This window comes from Macaca nemestrina, chromosome 16 (assembly GCF_043159975.1).
Source record: "Macaca nemestrina isolate mMacNem1 chromosome 16, mMacNem.hap1, whole genome shotgun sequence".
Classification (NCBI taxonomy): Eukaryota; Metazoa; Chordata; class Mammalia; order Primates; family Cercopithecidae; genus Macaca; species Macaca nemestrina.
The window spans coordinates 99110738-99130695 of NC_092140.1; the positions used below are offsets into that span (position 1 = coordinate 99110738).

The following is a 19958-nucleotide window of genomic DNA, read 5'->3' on the forward strand; positions in this document are numbered from 1 at the left end:
ATGTGTGCCACCGCACCTGAATAATTTATTGAATTTTATTTTTTACGCAGGATCTTGCTATGTTGCCTAGACTGGTCTTGATCTCCTGGCCTCAAACAGTCCTCCTTCCTCAGCCTCTGGTGTGGCTGGAATTACAGGAGCCAGATACCACGCCTGCTGTGTAGTAGTTATTTTTTTTGTATGAACATACCATAGTACCATGTATCTACCAGTTGTCTAAATCTAACAATTTAGATTTTTTACACTGTTATGAACAGTAAACAGTTTTGTGTGTATATACACATATTCCCCACATATTTTTGGACACTTTGTAGGATGAATTATGCATAAGTTCCTGGAAAGACAACTTTACAGAAGTTACGTATTTCTCATTAGGATCTAGCATCAGCCTTTCTGATAATTTGTGGTGTGATATTGAGCAGTTTATTTAGTATTTTTGACCTTTACTTGGATGAATTCACTTCTGAAAGTTTATAGTTTTCAGTTTTGGAATAATAGGATAAGCTTGTGTTGAGTATACAGATCATAGTTCTTACTAAAAAACCAAAAATCAATTTGACGGCCAGACGTGGTGGCTCACACCTGTAATCCCAGCACTTTGGGAGGCCAGGGTGGGCAGATCGCCTAAGGTCAGGAGTTGAAGACCAGCCTGGCCAATATGGTGAAATGCCGTCTCTACTGAAAATAAAAAAATTAGCCAGGCATGGTGGCACACATCTGTAATCCCAGCTACTCTGGAGGCTGAGGCAAGAGAATTGCTTGAACCTGGGAGACAGAGGTGGCAGTGAGCGGAGATGGCATCACTGCACTGCAACCTGGGCAGCAGAGTGAGACTCTGTCTCAAAAAAAAAAAAAAGAAAAGAAAACATTCCATTATAATAGTATTAGAAACAATAAAATACTTAAGAATAAATTTACATGGCAGAAGACTTGTATATTGAAAATTGTAAGATGTTACTGAAAGAAATTAAGATACAAACAAATGGAAACACATCCTATGTTAGTGGATGGAAGACTTAATATTGTTAAAATGTCCATACTACCCAAAGCAATCTAGGGATTCAGTGCAGTCCCTATAAAAATTCCTATGGCATTTTCTGCAGAAATAGAAAAAAACATCCAAAAATCCACGTGGAATCACAAAAGACCCTAAATAGTTGAACAATCTTGAGAGAGAAGAACAAAACTGGAGGCATTAAACTTCTGATTTCAAAATATATTTCAAAAATACAGTAATTAAAACAGTATGCTACTGGCCTAAAGACATATGGACCAGGTGGAACAAAATGGCCCAGAAATAAAACCATACATATGCAGGCAACTGATCTTCACAAGGGTGCCAAGAATACACAGTGGGAAAAGGATAATGTCTTCAGCAAATGGTGTTGGGAAAACTGAATATCCACACGAAAAAGAATAAAGTTGAACCCTTACCTTACATCATCTACAAAAATTAGCTCAAGATGGATTTAAGACCTAAAACTATAGAACTTTTTTATTTTCATTTTTTCCATCTCACTCTGTCGCCAGGCTGGAGTGCCTCCCCCTCCCGAATAGCTGGGACTGCAGGCACGCACCACTACACCTGGCCAATTTTTGTATTTTTAGTAGAGATGGGATTCCACCGTGTCTTGAACTCCTGACCTTAGGTGATCCACACACCTCAGCCTCCCAAAGTGCTGGGATTACAGGCATGAACCACTGGCAAATGTTAATTTCTTTCTTTTCTTTTCTTTCTTTTTTTTTTTTAGAGATGGAGTCTAGCTCTGTCGCCCAGGCTGTAGTGCAGTGGCATGATCTCAGCTCACTGCAACCTCTGCAACCTCTGCCTCCCAGGTTCAAGCGATTCTCCTGCCTCAGCCTCCTGAGTAGCTGGGACTATAGGCGTGCGCCACCACGCCCAGCTAATTTTTGTATTTTTAGTAGAGACGGGGTTACATCATCTTGGCCAGGATGGTCTCAATCTCTTGACCTCGTGATCTGCCCACCTCGGCCTCCCAAAGTGTTGAGATTACAGGCATGAGCCACCACGCCTGGACAATAATTTGTGTGTGTGTGTGTGTGTGTGTGTGTGTGTATAAATGCAAACATGGATTTATGAGTGACAAATTTCAAGTGCATATTTTTATTGTAGTTAAAAAGATAACAAAATACATAACCTAGTTTGAGACCAGCCTGGCCAACAAGGTGAAACCCCGTCTCTACTAAAAATACGAAATTTAGCCAGGCATGGTGGCAGGAGCCTGTAATCCCAGCTACTTGGGAGCCTGAGGCAGGAGAATCACTTGAACCTGGGAGGCAAAGGTTGCAGTGAGCCAAGATGGCGCCATTGCACTCCAGCCTGGGTGACAAGAGTGAGACTTCATATCAAAAAACAGAAAAAAAAAAAAGAAATCTCCCAGAAAGGTTCATCCTGAGAACACTGAAGAATGATTTTTGGGAATGTTAATGATGTACCACAAAATTCGTATTTTATGATCAAATGATTTGCTGTATAATATTTTATTTTAGATATTCATGCTCCTGAAGACTCACAAAATAAAGGAAACTTTATCCAGCCTTTTCCAGGATTTACTTGCACATAGACTCCGTTTATATAGCATGCCTATTGAACTTTGTAAATAGCGCAGTTCCGGAAAGATAGTGGTTTGGGAAATGTCACTCTAATGGTCATCTATACGTTTATCCCATGGGAGGTTAAAGCATAGAGGTGAGAGGACAGTGATCACCCTGGGGAACTGTAATGAGAAGGGATTGATGGCTGCTTCAGGTGTTGATTTCCTGTCCCTGGCTGCTGGCATGGGGGTGAGGGGGAGGCTGAGGCTGAGGTCTTAGAGAACAGCACATTGCATTTCACTGTACAGCACCTCGCAGATCCTGCGGTTTTTACAGATTGAAGGTTTGTGTCAACCGTGTGTTGAGCAAGTCTATCGGTGCAATTTTTCCAACAGCATGTGCGCACATTTCCTGTTTCTGTCACATTTTTGGTAATTCTTGCACTATTTCAAACTTTTTCATTATTATATTGTTACGGTGATATGTGATCAGTTATCGTTGATGTTACTATGTTAATCGTCTTGGGAGCACCATAAACTGCACCGGTTTAAGATGAAGAACTTGGCTAGGCATGGTGGCTCACACCTGTAATCCCGGCACTTTGGGAGGCTGAGGTGGGCAGATCATCTGAGGTCAGGAGTTGGAGACCAGCCTGACCAATGTGGTGAAACCCCATCTCTACTAAAAATAACAAAATTAGCCAGGTGTGGTGACACATGCCTGTAATCCCAGCAACTTGGGAGGCTGAGGCAGGAGAATCACTTGAACCCAGGAGGTGGAGGTTGTCGTGAGCCGAGATAGCGCCATCGCACTCCAGCCTGGGCAACAGGAGCGAAACTCCATTTCGAAAAAAAAAAGATGAACTTAAATGTTGTGTGTTATGACTGCTCCACCAACCTGACGTCTCCCCCACCACCACCTCTCTCTCGGGCCTCTTTATTCCCCAAGACACAACAATATTGAAATTAGGCCAGTTAATAACCTTACGTGGCTTCTAAGGGTTCAAGTGAAAAGAAATATTTGCATGTCTCTCACTTTAAATGAAAAGCTAGAAATAAGCTTAATGAATAGGGCATGTTGAAAGCCAAGATAGGCTGAAAGCTAGGCCTCTTGCACCAAACAGCCAAGATGTGAGTGCAAATAAAAAGTTGTGAAAGATAATTAAAAGAGCTACTCTAGTGAACCCACAAATGATAAGAAAGCAAAACAGCCTTATTGCCGACATGGAGAAGTTTGGGTGGCCTGGTTAGAAGATCAGACTAGCCACAACCTTCCCTTAAGCCAAAGCCTAATCCAAAACAAGGGCCTGTCTTCAATTCTGTGAAGGCTGAGAGAGGTGAGGAAGCTGCAGAAGAAAATTTTGAAGCCAGCAGGGGTGGGTTCATGAGGTTTTAAGGAAAGAAGCCATCTCCATAAGATAATAGTACAAGATGAAGCAGCAAATGCTGATCTAGAAGCTACAGTAAGTTATCTAGATTGCCTAGCTAAAATAATTGTTGATGGTGGCTACACTAAACAACAGATTTTCAATATAGAGGTAACAGTTTTCTATTGGAAAAAGAGGGCATGTAGGACTGTCATAGCTAGAGAGAAGTCAGTGCCTAGCTTCAAAGGACAGGCTGATTCTCTGGTTAGCAGTTAATGCAGCTGGTGACTTTTAAGTTGAAGCCAGTATTCATTTACCGTCCCTAAAATCCTTGAGTTCTTAAGAATTATGCTGAATCTACCCTGCCTGTGCTGTAGAAAAGAAACAAAGCCTGGATGACAGCACATCTGTTTACAGTATGATTTACTGAATATTTTAAGCTCACTATTGAGACCTGTCACTCAGAAAAAAGATTTCTTTCAAAATGTTATTACTCATTGATAATACATGTGGTCAGCTAAGCACTCTGATGGAGACACACACAGAGATTGATGTTGTTTTAATGCCCGCTAACATAAGCTCCATTCTGCAGCCCATGAATCAAGGAGTTATTTTGACTTTCAAGTCTTATTATTTAATATTTTTTAAGGCTATAGCTGCCATAGATTGAGATTCCTCTGATGGATCTGAGCAAAGTAAATTGAAACCCTTTTGGAAAGGATTCACAATTCTGGATGCCATTAGAATATTTGTGATTCATGGGAGGAGGTAAAAATATTAACATTAGCAGAAGTTTGGAAGAAGTTCATTCCAGCCCTCATTGATGGCTTCGAGGGGTTCAGACTTCAGTGGAGGAAGTCACTGAAGATGTGGTAGAAACACCAAGAGAACAAGAATTAAGAGCCTGAAGATGTGACTGAATTGCTGCAATCTCATGATCAAATTGCTGCAATCTCATGGTTTGTTGAGATGGAATCTACTCCTGGTGAACATGCTGTGAACATTGTTGAAATGACAACAAAGGATTTAGAATATTACATAACCTTAGTTGATAGCAGCATCAGGGGTTGAGAGGATTGACTCAGTTTTGAAAAGTTCTGTAGATAAAATGCTATCAAACAGCATCACATGCTACAGAGAAATCTGTGAAAGGAAAAGCCAGTTGATGTGGCAGACGTTCTTACCTTATTTTAAGAAATGGCCTCAGCCTGGAGCTTGCAGTAAGCCGAGATCGCGCCACTGCATTCCCCTCCAGCCTGGGCGACAGAGCAATACTCTGTCTCAAAAAAAAAAAAATTGCCTCAGCCACCCCGACCTTCAGCAGCCACCATCCTGATAAGTCAGCAACCATCAACCTTCAGACAAGACCCTCCACCGGCAGAAAGATGATGATTCTCTGAAGGCTCAGATGATCATTAAGTTTTCAGCAATAAACTATTTTTAAACCAAGATAACAGACTTTTCTTCAGACATAATGCTATTACATACTTAATAGACTACAGTATAATATAAGCATAACTTTTATATGCACTGGGAAACCAAAAATGTGTATGACTTGCTTTATTGCGGTCTTCACTTTATTGCAGTCTTCACTTTATTGGAGTGGCCTGGAACTGAACTTTCTGTATCTCCAAGGTATGCCTGTATTTCTGTCACTACTCTGTGGGATCCAGTGATTAGTGACAATGGACTGGGAGCTGAGCTCTTTGCCTTCTCATCTTTCCTCTCTCAAGTCTCTTTACTCTCCCTTTATTCCGTTTGTGCCTGACCCCACTTTTGGGACCAGTCCTGTTCTTACCAGGTGTTGAAGAAGACCCATGCATGGCCAGGTGACTCAGCATCACATTGTCATGGCCACAGTCCATCTCTGAGTATCTGCCCTAGATTTAATGATTGAATTGCTTCCTGTTTGTGAGATGAAGGCCCTTCCTTTTGCTTCATTTTCTTAACTAGATTCATATCTTTTTCCCCCGTAGTCAGTCCCAGTCATGGTAACTTGTGTAGTATCATGTGAAATCATATTGGCAATAGGGATTTGCCTTGCTATAGTCAACATCTCCGACCACCTCTTGCGCACACAGCCCCATGCAAGTCTTCTGGAATCTGAGTTGGGTGGGTCCTTCCATCTGTTGAGAAGTTGGTGCCTCCTGGCTCCCTGCCTACGTGCCTACCTGGATCTCCAGATGTCCGTCCCTCAATAGTACGTTTTTTACACATGTTGGGGTACGCCATGAGCCTCATTTGTGCCTGTGACCCATCCCCCATTTTGACACATGCTGGAGTTTAGGTTCTGCTACCTAAATGTCCTCTCATTGCTTATATCTCACGGAGTCACCTTAGTGACTTTCCCACATAAAACATTCTATTCACCCTGACCCCCTCATTGTAATGTGTCACAATTAATCCTTGTTGATGGCACCTTTTAAAAGGGCATGGAATTCAGTCCTTGGAACTGAACGTCTGTACAATTATTAAGCTTTTCTGTGTGGTCAGGACTTATGTGCTGACAGGATGTTGGTAAGCTCTTAAGTGCCTGTGGCTGGGGTATTACATTCATCTGTGGCAGAGCTTGCACATAGTGTCCTCTGGATCACATTCCATCTGTAGAACTCTGTTTGGCTCACACAGTTTATAAAAATAGGAAATTTACTTTAAAAAGGGTTTCTGACTTGAGAAAAACAGCTGATTCCACTGGATTCCGGGGTCTGCATTCCATCCTGTACTGGTGTTGCTTGCCTGCGGCAGGATAGTTGGTATTCCGGTTGAGGGTGGTTGCGGGCAATGTCAGTCCTTCCTCCAGCTCCTCCCCTAGCCTTTTGGACTACTTAGCACCTGATGGCTCTGGGAAGGACTCCCCCTTGGGCTACTGGAGAAGGGAGTTTCTGGGAATTTGGTTCAAATTCCCAGTTTTTGACCAGTCACTGACAGGTGCTAAAGAGCATATGAAACCCCAGCTACCTTGTGGTCAAGAGAAATCGGAGGTGAAATTTAGACTCCAGGGTTTCTCTTGACACTGAGCTGAAGCCACTCTTCCTGGGATTTTGCTTGAGATTGAATCCTTACCTGCTTTCCTTCCCCCCGCCCCCCCACCATACACAGGGAGCAGGACATTAATAAATCACAGGCCTGGGAATTCCTGTCTCAGGGTCTGCCCTAGGGAACAGGACCTAAAATGAGAGGATGTTGTAGTCTCATAATAATCATCCATTTAAAAATGTATTCTGATTTCCTTTGTGATGTTCTGTTTGTCCTATGGCTTATTTAGAAATGTGTTGCTTAGTTTCCGTAGCTAGGGGGTTTTCTAGATTTTTTTATCAGAGGGCATACTCTGATTTCATCTTTGAAATTTATTGAGACTTCTTTTATTGTCCAGTACATTAGTGAGTGTTTTGGTTGAACTTGAAAAGAATGTATATAGTGCAGTTTGGGGTTGAGTATTCCATAAATGTCAATTAAGTCCATAGTTAGGATGTTCATATTTTCCTGTCCTTACTGATTTTTTTTGTTAGTGAGAGAAGTCTGTTAAAGATTCCAATTCTGATTATGCACTTGTCTGTTTATTTCTGAAATTTGAAAAAATTTTGGAGCACATGCTTTTAAGATTGTTATGTTCTCTTAGTTAATTGACCATTATTATGAAGTATTCTTTATTTCTGGTAAGATTCCTTATCTTATATGCTTTGTCTGACATTAGTATAGCCAGCTTACTTAGGATTGGTGTTTACATGATATGTCTTTTCCCATCCTTGTGCTTTTTTGGAATAGTTTTAAATTATAACTAGACATTATCAAGATAAGCAACCCCCTGTTATGTTATAATACAACAAGAATGCAATTTGTCATTTTAAAGATGTAAAAGCAAGAAAATGCATAGAGTTGTACGTCAGTATCAGTTGGTTCCAGGGCCCTCACCTACAGCACAATGCATGGTTGCTCAAGTCCCTGATATAAAATGACAAGTATTTGCATATAACCTATGCATATACTCCTATGTATTTCGATACCTAATACACTGTAAATGGTATATAAATAATTGTTGTACTGTGTTTTTTAAAATGGCATTTGTCTTTTTTATTTTTAGTTATTTATTTTTTGGGTATTTTCAATTCATGGCTGGTTGACTCTGTGGATGTGGAACTCCCAATATGGAGGGCCAACTGAAAAATAGAAATTCATCCAAATTTTAAGTAGTTGTTTGTGTGGTCGGTAAATGTCATTAAAAAAATAAATTTAAATAGAAAATTGATATCTGCTTACAGAAGATTTTTGTTTGTTTGTTTGTTTTTTGAGACGGAGTCTCGCTCTGTCGCCCAGGCTGGAGTGCAGTGGCGCGATCTCGGCTCACTGCAAGCTCCGCCTCCTGGGTTTACCATTCTCCTGCCTCAGCCTCCTGAGTAGCTGGGACTACAGGCGCCCGCCACCTCGCCCGGCTAATTTTTTGTATTTTTAGTAGAGACGGGGTTTCACCGTGGTCTCGATCTCCTGACCTTGTGATCCGCCCGCCTCGGCCTCCCAAAGTGCTGGGATTACAGGCATGAGCCACCGCGCCCGGCCCAGAAGATTTTTAAAAATCAGTGTTTATTCACACTTAAAAAGGAAAATAATGATCTCTGTCCTCCTCTTTTTTCTTCGAAATGTTTGTCTTTTGTAGAAAACACTATGTTCTGAGACAACTTTTTTTTATAAAACAGTGACAGTGATCAAGACCTCCCTAATGTAACCTCCCTCGCCACAAGCTGGAATGGAAGGAAAGCCAGAATCTTACACATTCTTTGGTGTTTTGCTGGTCTTAGTGTTTTGAACAGGAAGTCAACTTCTTTTTTCTTCCTTCTGCTGCAAAATCTACATGAGTTTCACACTCCTTACACGTATGTTCAAGCAGTTTTCTGCTTTTTCTTCTGGAACCATTTCAATATGAGGGAAATTTTGTAAGCTAGTCTCTCATCATCTTTAAAATATGGCTCCACACATATTTTTGCTTGACAATTCCATGGATAGCTGGTTTCTTTGTGGTAGCCAGCACTTCTCCCCTGGGAGGATCTTTGGCAAATAGGATTCATACTCTTCATGTGTTGTCTTATCAAACATTGTATCTGCTATTACTGAGACATTTTCTCTTTTCTGCATTTGGACTCCCCCCGCCTTGTGTAATTGCTAAAAACACATTTTCCCTAACCATCAGGCCAAGTTCATTCTCTTTCCTCTTCCTAGTCTTACCTGACTGCCATTTATTAATAGTACACTGACACTCATTTTATGCTGAGAAAATTTGTCTTTTGCATCTACCATCCATTGGAAATTCTCAAAGGATACCTTGATGTTTTGTAAAGATTTCGTTTCAGGAACTCTACATGGGTAATTCATAGTTGAATTAAATTTTATGTATAATTTTACATCCTGACTTCTTAAGTATTTTCCCATGTCACCTGGAAACTTTCATCAGCAGTGTTTTATTTAAGTTGTACAACACTCTGTTATGTTTGAAGTCTAATTTATTTCTACATTTCCTGTTGTTGAATAGTTGGGATTTTTTACAATGTAAAAGAACTCTACAAGTAGATTATTCTCATAAGGGATGTTTTTGAGATTATATATTTAATTTATGTTTCTAGAAATAGGATTAGTGAGACAAAGGCCGTAAAGACTCCCAATTCATATTGCTGGATTGCTTTCTAGGAGTGACTAGTTGTTTACCTTTACTTTGGCTAATGTTTCCAAAAGGCCAAGTTACTCGAATAGTAAGTAATTTAGGAATAATAAGCTATCCACCATATTTAAGACATGTAGAATGCAGATTTAGTATAATGTTATAAAATGATTTTTCACTTATTAGAGACAGTGGCTTACCATATATCTCACTTGTTTAAATTGTGAGGAGTATTTTGCTTCACCAGACCCATTTAAAATTCAGTTCTGCAACATTTGGCATCTATCCTATGTCAGGCATGTTGCTAGATAGTGGGGAAATAAAAATGAAGGGAATGCTTTCTAGCTGCCACGAGTTCAGGGCCTAGAAGAAAAGAACCGTAATCACCTAAAATTGTTACCATGTAATAAGCTTGACATATATAAAGTGAACCTGTAAAGCGCTGATGGAGGATTGAAGAGAGCAGGTATTTGTGCCAGAGGGTGTGACATTTGAGCTGAGCCATTAAAAGAATAGATTTTTAGGTGAAGTAGGAGTACAAAGGCACTCTCAGGGAGAAATGGCATTTAAAGGCATAATAAAGATTATTTAGAACATGAAGAACAGCCTGTGTTTCACAATTAAAAACTTAACTCCTAAGTTTCCAGGTTATTTTATTCCCTTTCTAGGATATACATAGTCATTTTTCTTAATATGGAATTATTTCTTGTCTCCGACAAGCACCTTGAATGGTCTGTAGCGCTTTTGTTGTTTTAGTCTCCTATTGTCAGTCTGTACCTGCATCATATAGATTGATAGAAAAAATAGATTTCAGTCTACCCAAGTCCAAAGGAATTGTCAGTTTCAAGAAACTTGTTTTCCCTCTACCACTCTTGAGCACCCTGTGCATTTAGCCTTATTATAAGAGATGTGTGTTTGAAAAATACAGATTCCTTAACCAAGGACTAATGCCATTCCATCTGTTTTGGAGCCATGTTGAGTGCTATGTCAAATTATGTGGTGTGGCGATGATCGGTAGGGTGGGGTCGTCCTAAGATGTTCAGAACATTGTTTTGTCATTATAAAAATAATTGGTAGAAATGTGCGAAACTGGGCAGTACTGGGCTATTAAAACTGACCATTGACTATCTGTTCGTTGGATATCATAGTTTGATAATTCAAGGACATGGTGGATATCTTTTGTGAAATTTTGTTTTCATTTTTATTTTTAATAGGATGAAAGTTAAAAAACTGCCCATGATTCTAGCTCTACACCTGAAGAGATTTAAATATATGGATCAACTTCATCGATATACAAAACTCTCTTACCGGGTAGTTTTCCCTTTAGAACTTCGTCTATTTAACACTTCAGGTGATGCCACCAATCCAGACAGAATGTACGACCTGGTTGCTGTTGTGGTTCACTGTGGAAGGTAATTGCAACTCCGGGGACATAGTAGTGGAATTTCTAGGTTAGAAGAGCAGTGTATATTCAAGATGTTCATGAATTATTCAAATGCAGAACTTTTAGAAATTCTGTATTCTTCTCAAGATAATTTTATTTCAAAATGGAGTTTTAGCTTTACATTTTATCATTCCTTAAAAATTTTATATGTTAAAATATATTGTTTTTATTTTTATTATTTATTACTCTGCAAGTACTATATCTGATTTCCTAGAACTTTGAGATCTGTTAGTTTTCCTTTTTTGGGGTGTGTGTATAGAGGGTTGTTGGTTAAAATAAATCACTTCTGAGTTTAATTGCATATGTTCAGCATATCAGTGGTTGTAAAAAGCATTTAAAATGGCATTGGAAGTAATCTTCAAAGATTCATTTTTTGATTTTACCTGGGTGTGTATTTATCATTTCCTATTAGCTAATTTTGCTTTCTGTCTCCTTCTCATCTTCTTTTCCAACGTGGTATACACATCTTCTCTGTATGAACATACATACCTGTAACTGACCTTATTAAATACATCAAAAAATTCTCAAACTGCAAGAGCATCACATAATCAGAACTTGTATTTGGAACATCACCGTCTTCATTGACTGCTTAGAATTTCCTTTAATAATTTTAAAGCAGGCACTCATCATTTTCCCCTTGGTTTTGGGAAACTTGTACTAACAGCATGTTTTATCCAAATAAAAAAAGTTCCAGCTTTCTCCACTTCAGCCCTCCTCCCAGCTCTCTGATTAGAATTTTTTTTTTTTTTTTTTTTGGAGACAGAGTCTCGCTCTGTCGCCCAGGCTGGAGTGCAGTGGTGCCATCTCGGCTCACTACAAGCTCCGCCTTCCGCATTCAAGCTATTCTCCTGCTTCAGCCTCCCAAGTAGCTGGGACTACAGGCGCCCACCACCATGCCCGGGTAATTTTTTGTATTTTTAGTAGAGAGTTTCACCGTGTTAGCCAGGATGGTCTGAATCTCCTGACCTGGTGATCCGCCTGCCTCAGCCTCCCAAAGTGCTGGGATTACAGACGTGAGCCACCATGCCCAGCCTCTGATCAGAATTTTTAAGGACAACCCGGAGGGAGCAAATACTCTGTAATAATCGTCTTGTACCTCCATTGCCTGGGTCAGCCTTGGGTCCCGTCTTTTATCCTCAGCAAGAATCTTTCTTCTACTTCTAAATTAAGAGTGATCACATCTTAAAGGAGTGAAGCAGTGTCAAGATTACTTAAAGAACCTTGGTGTAGTGATTCAGACCAGGTATTCAAAGTGAGAGAAGCCTGGATCTCAGTACCATTTCTGCCAGTTGTGGGCAGTGTGATGTTATGCAGAGTTTCCTGAAAAGGCTTCAGTTTTCTCTTCTAGAAAATGTAAATAATACTAATTACCTCATTGCTTTGTTGGGATTCAAAAGGAGATGTAAATCAGCTACTGCTACTGTCTTAGTAACAAAAATATAATACTGCCTTCTCACATCCCAGCTCTATAATATTTACTTTCTCACACCCTAATTAGACTGTTCTTTAGCCTCTTCAAATTTAGTAACAGTCCTACTCTACTTAAATTATGTTAGATTTTTAGAATTATGCTCTACTCACAAGACATTGAGTTGAGATGCCTGACTTAGATGGCAACCAGGGTCCCGTCCCCACTCTCTCCTTTTAAAATTAACCCAACCCTTTCCCCACCCTGAAATCCTTGAGTCTCTGACCCTTTGCCTTTTTAACCTTTTCTTTGGCCTCACTTGCTTCTCCCAACTTGAACTCCACAGTCAGTTAAAGCATGTTCTCACAAGCACTGTAAAATCCTCTTGCCAGCTGTCTGAATCCCTACTGTCAGAATTGTTGCAGAAAATTGTAGAGAGATGGTTATTGACTTTCCTCACAGCCCTGGTGGTCTGCCTTCACTGGGAACTCACTTCTGGTGGAGTTCTGCACAGTAGGTCTTTGGGATCCCGCCCCTACCCCGGGGTCTTACTCTCTCCTGTCTCACTCTCATTGCCTCATGCCTTCCTGCCTCGTCTCTCTGGAAGTCTTCCTTGACGCTCTTCTGCCCAGCCTCAGTCTCCACGTGTTGTCTTCACATAAATACTAGATGTGCAGTGCTAGCCCTGTCTTAGTGCTTTGTGTACTGTCTTAGGATGTATGTCTGCTTCCCTTATGAGAACAGGTGCTTTTTAAAACAGGAGATAATTTGCTCGCTAATAAAAGATAATCATATTTTAGAATATTTTTCCATTGTGTATTTTATTTATCAGACTTATTTGTAGATTTGCTTCATATGAAAGTGTGGAGGGTGTGCACAGCCTCATTATCAGCATGTCAGTTCCAGTTCAGCTTGCTCCTTCTCTATCCCTGGTTCCCAGCCTAGAAGAGACTTCTAGCAAATGTTTGTTGACTAAGTATTACCCTTCAAGCCCATGTCAGAACTGGGCTCCGATTCTTGATTTCCCATCCTTCTCTCCCTTCCACCTCCTCTCTTGCTGGATACGGTCTCTCCTGTGGCTCTACTTTTATATCATATTCTGCCTTGGATTATGTTTTTGGAGTAGCTGTCTCTGTACTGAAGGGGTATTTGGGCAAGCAGTTGTTGAAATCTCTTTAATCTCCACAGCAGTCAGTAGTTACTTGCATACATTAGGCATTTATATCTGCTCAACTGAGTGTGTTTAATGTCCAGAAATCAGATGCCTAAGAAACAGCTTCCTTAGGTGGAAGTTCAGCCCTTCATCTCTCATTTCATTTTTAGTTTATGAAATTAACTTTTGTCTACTGTTCTTCAAACTAGTTCTTTGCCAAAGGAAAAAGCCGCCTAACTTTTCTCAATTTACTAGTTCTCACCCCACCCACCTCCTTTCCTTCCATCCTGTGTTCCGCAGCCTTTCTTTGATTTTTCTTGATTTCACCTTTTATAATTTTGTTTTCATTTCTGACCCTCTCCCCATAACACACAAGACCCTTTAGATGAGTCCTAAATAAATATAGAAATAGACTTAATAAAGCATTAAATGCTTTTTAAAAAGAAAGTTTTGAGGTGTCATCCTCCATAGTTTAAAAAAAATAATGTTTTTGTTGGTGTCATTCTGTCACCTAAGGTATTTATCTTACCTACAAGATCAAATGATCTGAGAAACATAAGACATTTTAGAAGGTGGCTTATTCTAATAATCTGGTCACTACTTTTAAAATAGTGTTTAGCGTAAGGAATAATTTGTATTGAAAAGGATTTCAAATTCTGTATTAATTATAGAATTACAATAGAATAAATATAACTATATAAGCCTTTATAATGAACCGTACTTAAACTGGAAGAGGTTAAAACCTTTGTCATATCCTTTTATAAAACAAAGAATTGCTTTTGAAAGAAATTATGCCTCCTTTATTTTTATGCATGTCTACATTTATATATTCCAGATTTGTTTAAAATGAGATGCAAGGGCAATCATAGTAATAGTTATAATGGTATTAAGAATTAGGTACTTCGTATTGACTCACCATTGAGCAAAGGTCATTTGCTTTTAAAGACATTTTGTGAAGTTCAGGCTTGATTTTGGAACCAAGGATTTGATATCCTTGCCTGTTTCAAGCATCATGTTGGATCTTTCCTCAAGAAAAAAAACTATTACCAAGGGAGTGAGGCTTAGAAATAATTCTTGTGTGCATTGTTTTATAGTTGAATTCAGCATGTTCTGCTGTGATCCCCTCCCTTATAAAATGATAGAAAACCTTGTCTTTTATTATAGAAGCAAAATTGAAAACTATTACAAAGACAGTAAAGAATTTCAATAATGCAGCTTTATGTGAATAGAATCTCTTAGAGTACTAATTATTTGATTTTAAAATTGATTACCAGTTCAACTCAGTGTAGCTTTATCTTTTTTGGAAAGAATAGTTAAGGGGTATAAAAAAGAAGCAGTTCTTTTTTACTGCTATTTGTTTCAGTTTCTCTATAAAACATAAAATTTAGAGCATGAAAGAGTAATATTAATAAATATCATATTAAATTAACTTCTTTTTTGTTTGTTTTAGTGGTCCCAATCGAGGCCATTATATTGCAATAGTTAAGAGTCATGATTTTTGGTTGTTGTTTGATGACGACATTGTAGAAGTAAGTAGTTTCTTAATCTCTTATTTTTGAAAGTTTTATGCATATGTTGCTTTTCACTATTTTCTGATAGTTTCTCATTTAGATATGACTGGTGATGATTATGAGACAAATGTCTGGGTCTATAGATTGTAGTCTGATTCCTACTTCTTACTCTACAACGTCCAAGCCCAACAGTTGAGTGGTCACGTAACCTTTACACACGTGGAATAAAACAAAGGAAAGCTTTCAACAACAGACCTGACTTTAAAAAAAAAAAAAATTAAGCCATGTAACATACATACAGTAAAGTGTACAAGTCTGAATTTGATGAATTTGTATATGTGTGTCCCCCCGTCACACACAGCCACACAGACACACTCACATTTGTAACTACCATCCAGGTCAAGATATAATTCATTTTCAACACCACAGCAGGCCCCCTTGTTCCTCCTTCTGGTCAGAACTTAAGCTTCCTCCTGGAGCCTGCTATTTGGACTTTTATCATTAATTTTGCCTAGGCTTGAATATAAATGGACTCATACAGTATGATTTTGTTTGTGTCAGACTTTATTCACTGAATATATTTGTGAGGTGCATTCTTGTTGCCTGCAGTAATGGCAGTTCTTTTTTACTGCTTTGTCATTCTGTACTGTACAAATATACCAAGTTAGAAATTTGACTTTTTGTCAGTTAATGACTATTGTGAATTAAAATGCATTGGTCATCTTTTACAAGCCTTTTGCTAGACGTATACACTCATTTTTCTTGGGTATATGTTAGGTTGGACCACTAGAAGTTGCCTTTTTGTTTTTTTGGGAGACAGAGTCTTGTTATCTAGGCTTCTGGAGTGCGAGGGTGCGATCTCGGCTCACCGCCACCTCCAGCTCCTGGGTTCAAGTGAATCTCCTGCCTCAGCCTCCCGAGTAGCGGGGATTACAGGCATGCACCACCATGCCTGGCTAATTTTGTATTTTTGGTAGAGACGGGCTTTCTCCACGTTGGTCAGGCTGGTCTTGAACTTCTAACCCCAGGTGATCCGCCAGCCTTGGCCTCCCACAGTGCTGGCATTACAGGCGTGAATCACTGTGCCCGGCCTGGAAGTTGCCATTTTGTAGGTCCAAAATAGTTATTAGTGGTTTCATATAATTCATCCTATATCTAGAAGTAGAATTGCTGGATCAAAGGGTAGTTGTATGTTCAGCTTTAGAAGATAGGTATTTCTAAACATTTTTTCAGAGTGCCCTGCCAGCTATGTATGAGAGTTCCATTTTCCCCAAATACTTGGTATTATCAGTCTATTAAATTTAAGCCATCTGACTGTACAGAGCTCATTTATGTACTAATGTTTACATTTTGCCTCACAGAAAATAGATGCACAGGCTATTGAAGAATTCTACGGGTTGACATCAGATATCTCAAAGAACTCTGAGTCTGGTTACATCCTTTTCTATCAGTCTCGGGACTGAGGGGGAACCGTGATGAAGAGATACTTTCTGCCTCATTTCTCCTCTGGTTATTTTGGAAAGGATCAAGCACTGATTTTTCAAGAAAAGAGAAATGCAGGAAGCTCAGGGGGCAGTAGCACACTTTGCACACGATAAAGCAAAGACGATGGATTGACAAGCCCTTCCGATCATGGTAGTTGATTTATTTGCTCAGGTATCATGCTGTCTGTACAGTTCCATTCAACAAGGAGGTGAAATCAGAGATACCAGCTCCTCTTGTAAAACAGCCTTCCAGTCATTGACACGCATTTTCTCTTTATTAATTGCACCAATAATGCTTTGAATTCCTTGGGAGTGCAGTAGAAAGAATCGGGATCTGTGCTGTATTGATAAGGAGGTGATGTCGAACACACTGCATAAATTTGCCTGGTTCAATGTGTATAGAAGCATATTCGGTGTCAAGAGTCAACCAGAAATACTTTTGGGCCCAACACTTGCAGTTGCCTTCCTGATGTAAAACCTAACATGCTAGATAATCCAGTGTCGGGAAGACAAAGATGTTTTGCTTCTCTGAAGAAGCTTATAATAATATACAGTGTATGTATATGTAGGGAGCAATTGGTCAAAAGTGGCTTTTTGTTTCCCCAAGGGGAAAGACTGGCTTTGTAATTATAATTTTTTCCTTATTTATTTTACTTAAAACTGGTAGAGTCTAAGTATTGTATGAAGTGCCCATGATTCTGTCAGTAAATTTGAACATATTTTTATCAGTTAATGTCAGTTTAAGTAGTCCTTTTGTTTGTTTCTATTTTTAAGGTGAATTTTAAATTCTATCTGAAATCAGTAAGATACCTTGAGAAAAACTGCAGTGAGAGGAGGTAAATATCCTTTTTCAGGAGGAACTGATATCTCTGGCTAAGTATTTGTCCTTTTGTTATGGTTTCTAAATCAGTTATTTTCTTCAGCTTTAATTTCATAAAATTAAAAAACTATAAAAAAATTCCTGTAGTTGTTGGAATAATTAAAAATTCTGGTGCAGTGGTGGTATACCAGTCTTTAGAATTCTTAAGTATTCTAATGTTTCAAGTTGAGGTCATGCTTGGGATATCTTGTCATAGCATTTATGTTATTTTCAGATGTCATTTTTTTACCCTGGAAAGAAGTAATAATGTTCATCATAACCCTAGCAGCCTGGATAGTGAGCTAAACAAACCCTTTGAAGATTAAATTTTAATCAAGTAGACTAGGAATACAAAAAACAAGTCCTTCCTCCCCTTCCCCGCACCTTTACAATCTTACTGGAAGGGTGTTCAGAAATTAAAATTTGTGTTTGCTAAGACTTCATTCTGTTGGGGGTTTTAAGAAATAATATATGTAACATAAAATGTATGCAAACCGTCGCAGTTTTTTTGGACGGTTTTCCATGCATCAGAAAGTTGTCTGACAGTAGCCGAATGTAACTTGCAGAAAATTATTGAAAATTATATTCAGAATAATAGCAATCAGGCCTTGGATGTTCTTTATTAAATTCTTTTCAGGCAGTAAATTTAAAAAAAAATTGTCATTTGCTAAAGTTCTTTTGCTAAAACTGATGACTATGGAAAACAAACAACAAAAAGGAATTTTTTAGTCTGCTGCTATTATTAACATTTATTATCTGTATCTTTTGGCTCAGGAAATGACTTCACCTATTTGTTCCATAAGCAGACCTTTAACAGGGTCACTTAGGTAATTGGGCTGCTTAAACACATGTGCTGGGAGAAAATTATAATAATAGTATTTGTACTAAATATCAAAAGTATTTTGACAAGTTTCTTTTTAAGATAGTTTCTAAAGCCTTACCCTGGCTAGAGATGTTTTGTACAAATTATATATAGCCAGCCTTATCTACCAACATGCCACAGAGAATCACAATCAACAATGTGGGGAAAGTCAGGGCAGTGAAAGTGGATGCGCTCTTTTTATTTTGAGGGCTTAAACCAAATTGTCTTGGAATTAAAGCTGTATTTCTGCAGCTTTCAGTACAGAGAAAAAGAGGTAAGTGAAGCTGTGTCAGTTTTAACATGAGCTATATCACAACATGTTTAAGAAAAGATAGATGAAGTCATTTGCATAAAGGTACAGCATTGAAATACTACGTTGTGTTTGTTTTTACATTTTTGCATTAAAGAAAAAACATGCAGTAAAAGCCAAGTTACATTTCATATTAAAGCAAGTTCTAGTATATGTGTTGAGTTCCTGGTAATCACATACTTATTCACATCTACATCATACTTCATAGTATGATTTGTCAGGGGAGGGACTGTGGGGTCACAGTTTTACATTTACTTTTTCTTCTTAATGCAGCTGGATCTAAGTAAAATGTTTTGAAGAAACTCAATATACTTTTAAAACATTTAGGGTCAGGGTTGGGGGAAAAATACAGGTATAGTAAGTAAGAAAAGTGACCCATGAAGAAAGCATTGTGAGGTTGTATGTTAGTTGACTGTGATTAAAATGCAGGGCTGGTTTAAGTTGTAAATGGTGGCCGATTGCTATGTAACTATGTACATGATTATTGGGATGGCTGTCCCATATTTTGTATATTGGAATAAAAATTTCTATAAATTATTGTAACTAAAAGTAAATATTCTAAATTAAATCCCACTTCTTAAGTCACATGGCTTCTGTCTTGGAAATTTTACCTTTAAAAGATTATTTAAGACAGGAACCAGGAGGCTTGGGAACAGGGAAAGAAGGAAATGTTGTATTATTTGGGTCTTGGGGCCTCTAACCATCAGTATAGGGTTTTTTCTTTCCTTGATGGCAGTAGAAAGACCTCATTTTCATAACTACTCTTGATACTTTCTTTAAAAACACTTTTTATTAAAGATTCTATCATGAGGTATTTGGGAGCTGGGAGGCTAAAGCGCTCATGTCCTGGCTCTTCAGTGAATTTAACTGTGTGACCTTGGGCAAGTCACTTAACCTCTCTGTGCTTCAGTCTCCCTGTCTTGTAAAATGGGAGTAATACCTACCTCACAGGGTTGTTGTGGGGATTAATTAGAGATAATGTCTGTAAAGCATTTAAGGTTCTTGAAGAAGGCGCTATATAAATATAAAATAATATCTATTAAAGTTGGTTTATTTGTGCCTGTGGGTTTTAAGTGTGTTTTTTCCTTTTTGCCTAAAATGTATTTACAGATTAGAAGTGGACACTTCGGAAATTGTGCTACTACTTTTGCCCAAGCTCCTACTTCTGTATCCAAAGAGATTTTCCCTAGGACAGAATTGCATGTGTGTAAAACAACATTCTACATGTGCCTGCATTTATTTAGCACATAGTAGCTTGTATCATGTTTCTGTGATAGCATGTCTTTGAAAAGTTCAAAGTTTAAATTTGAAAATTGAGAGTCATAGAATCTTAGAGGATAAAACAGGTAAAATACCTT

At 38.6% G+C, this 19958-nt stretch overlaps 1 protein-coding gene across 3 annotated transcripts in view; it reads left to right on the forward strand.

Moving 5' to 3' along the window:
• The window catches only part of LOC105490214 (ubiquitin specific peptidase 12), a 124022-nt gene extending 104363 nt beyond the window's left edge, over positions 1 to 19659 (forward strand). For all 3 annotated transcript variants that reach the window (XM_071081511.1, XM_011755619.2, XM_071081512.1), the window contains 3 exons: positions 10784 to 10981; positions 15025 to 15103; positions 16447 to 19659. In XM_071081511.1, coding sequence (XP_070937612.1) covers positions 10784 to 10981; positions 15025 to 15103; positions 16447 to 16548 — 379 coding nt within the window. In that variant the 3' untranslated portion in view covers positions 16549 to 19659. The remainder of the gene's footprint in view (positions 1 to 10783; positions 10982 to 15024; positions 15104 to 16446) is intronic.
• The last annotated feature ends 299 nt before the right edge of the window (positions 19660 to 19958 follow it).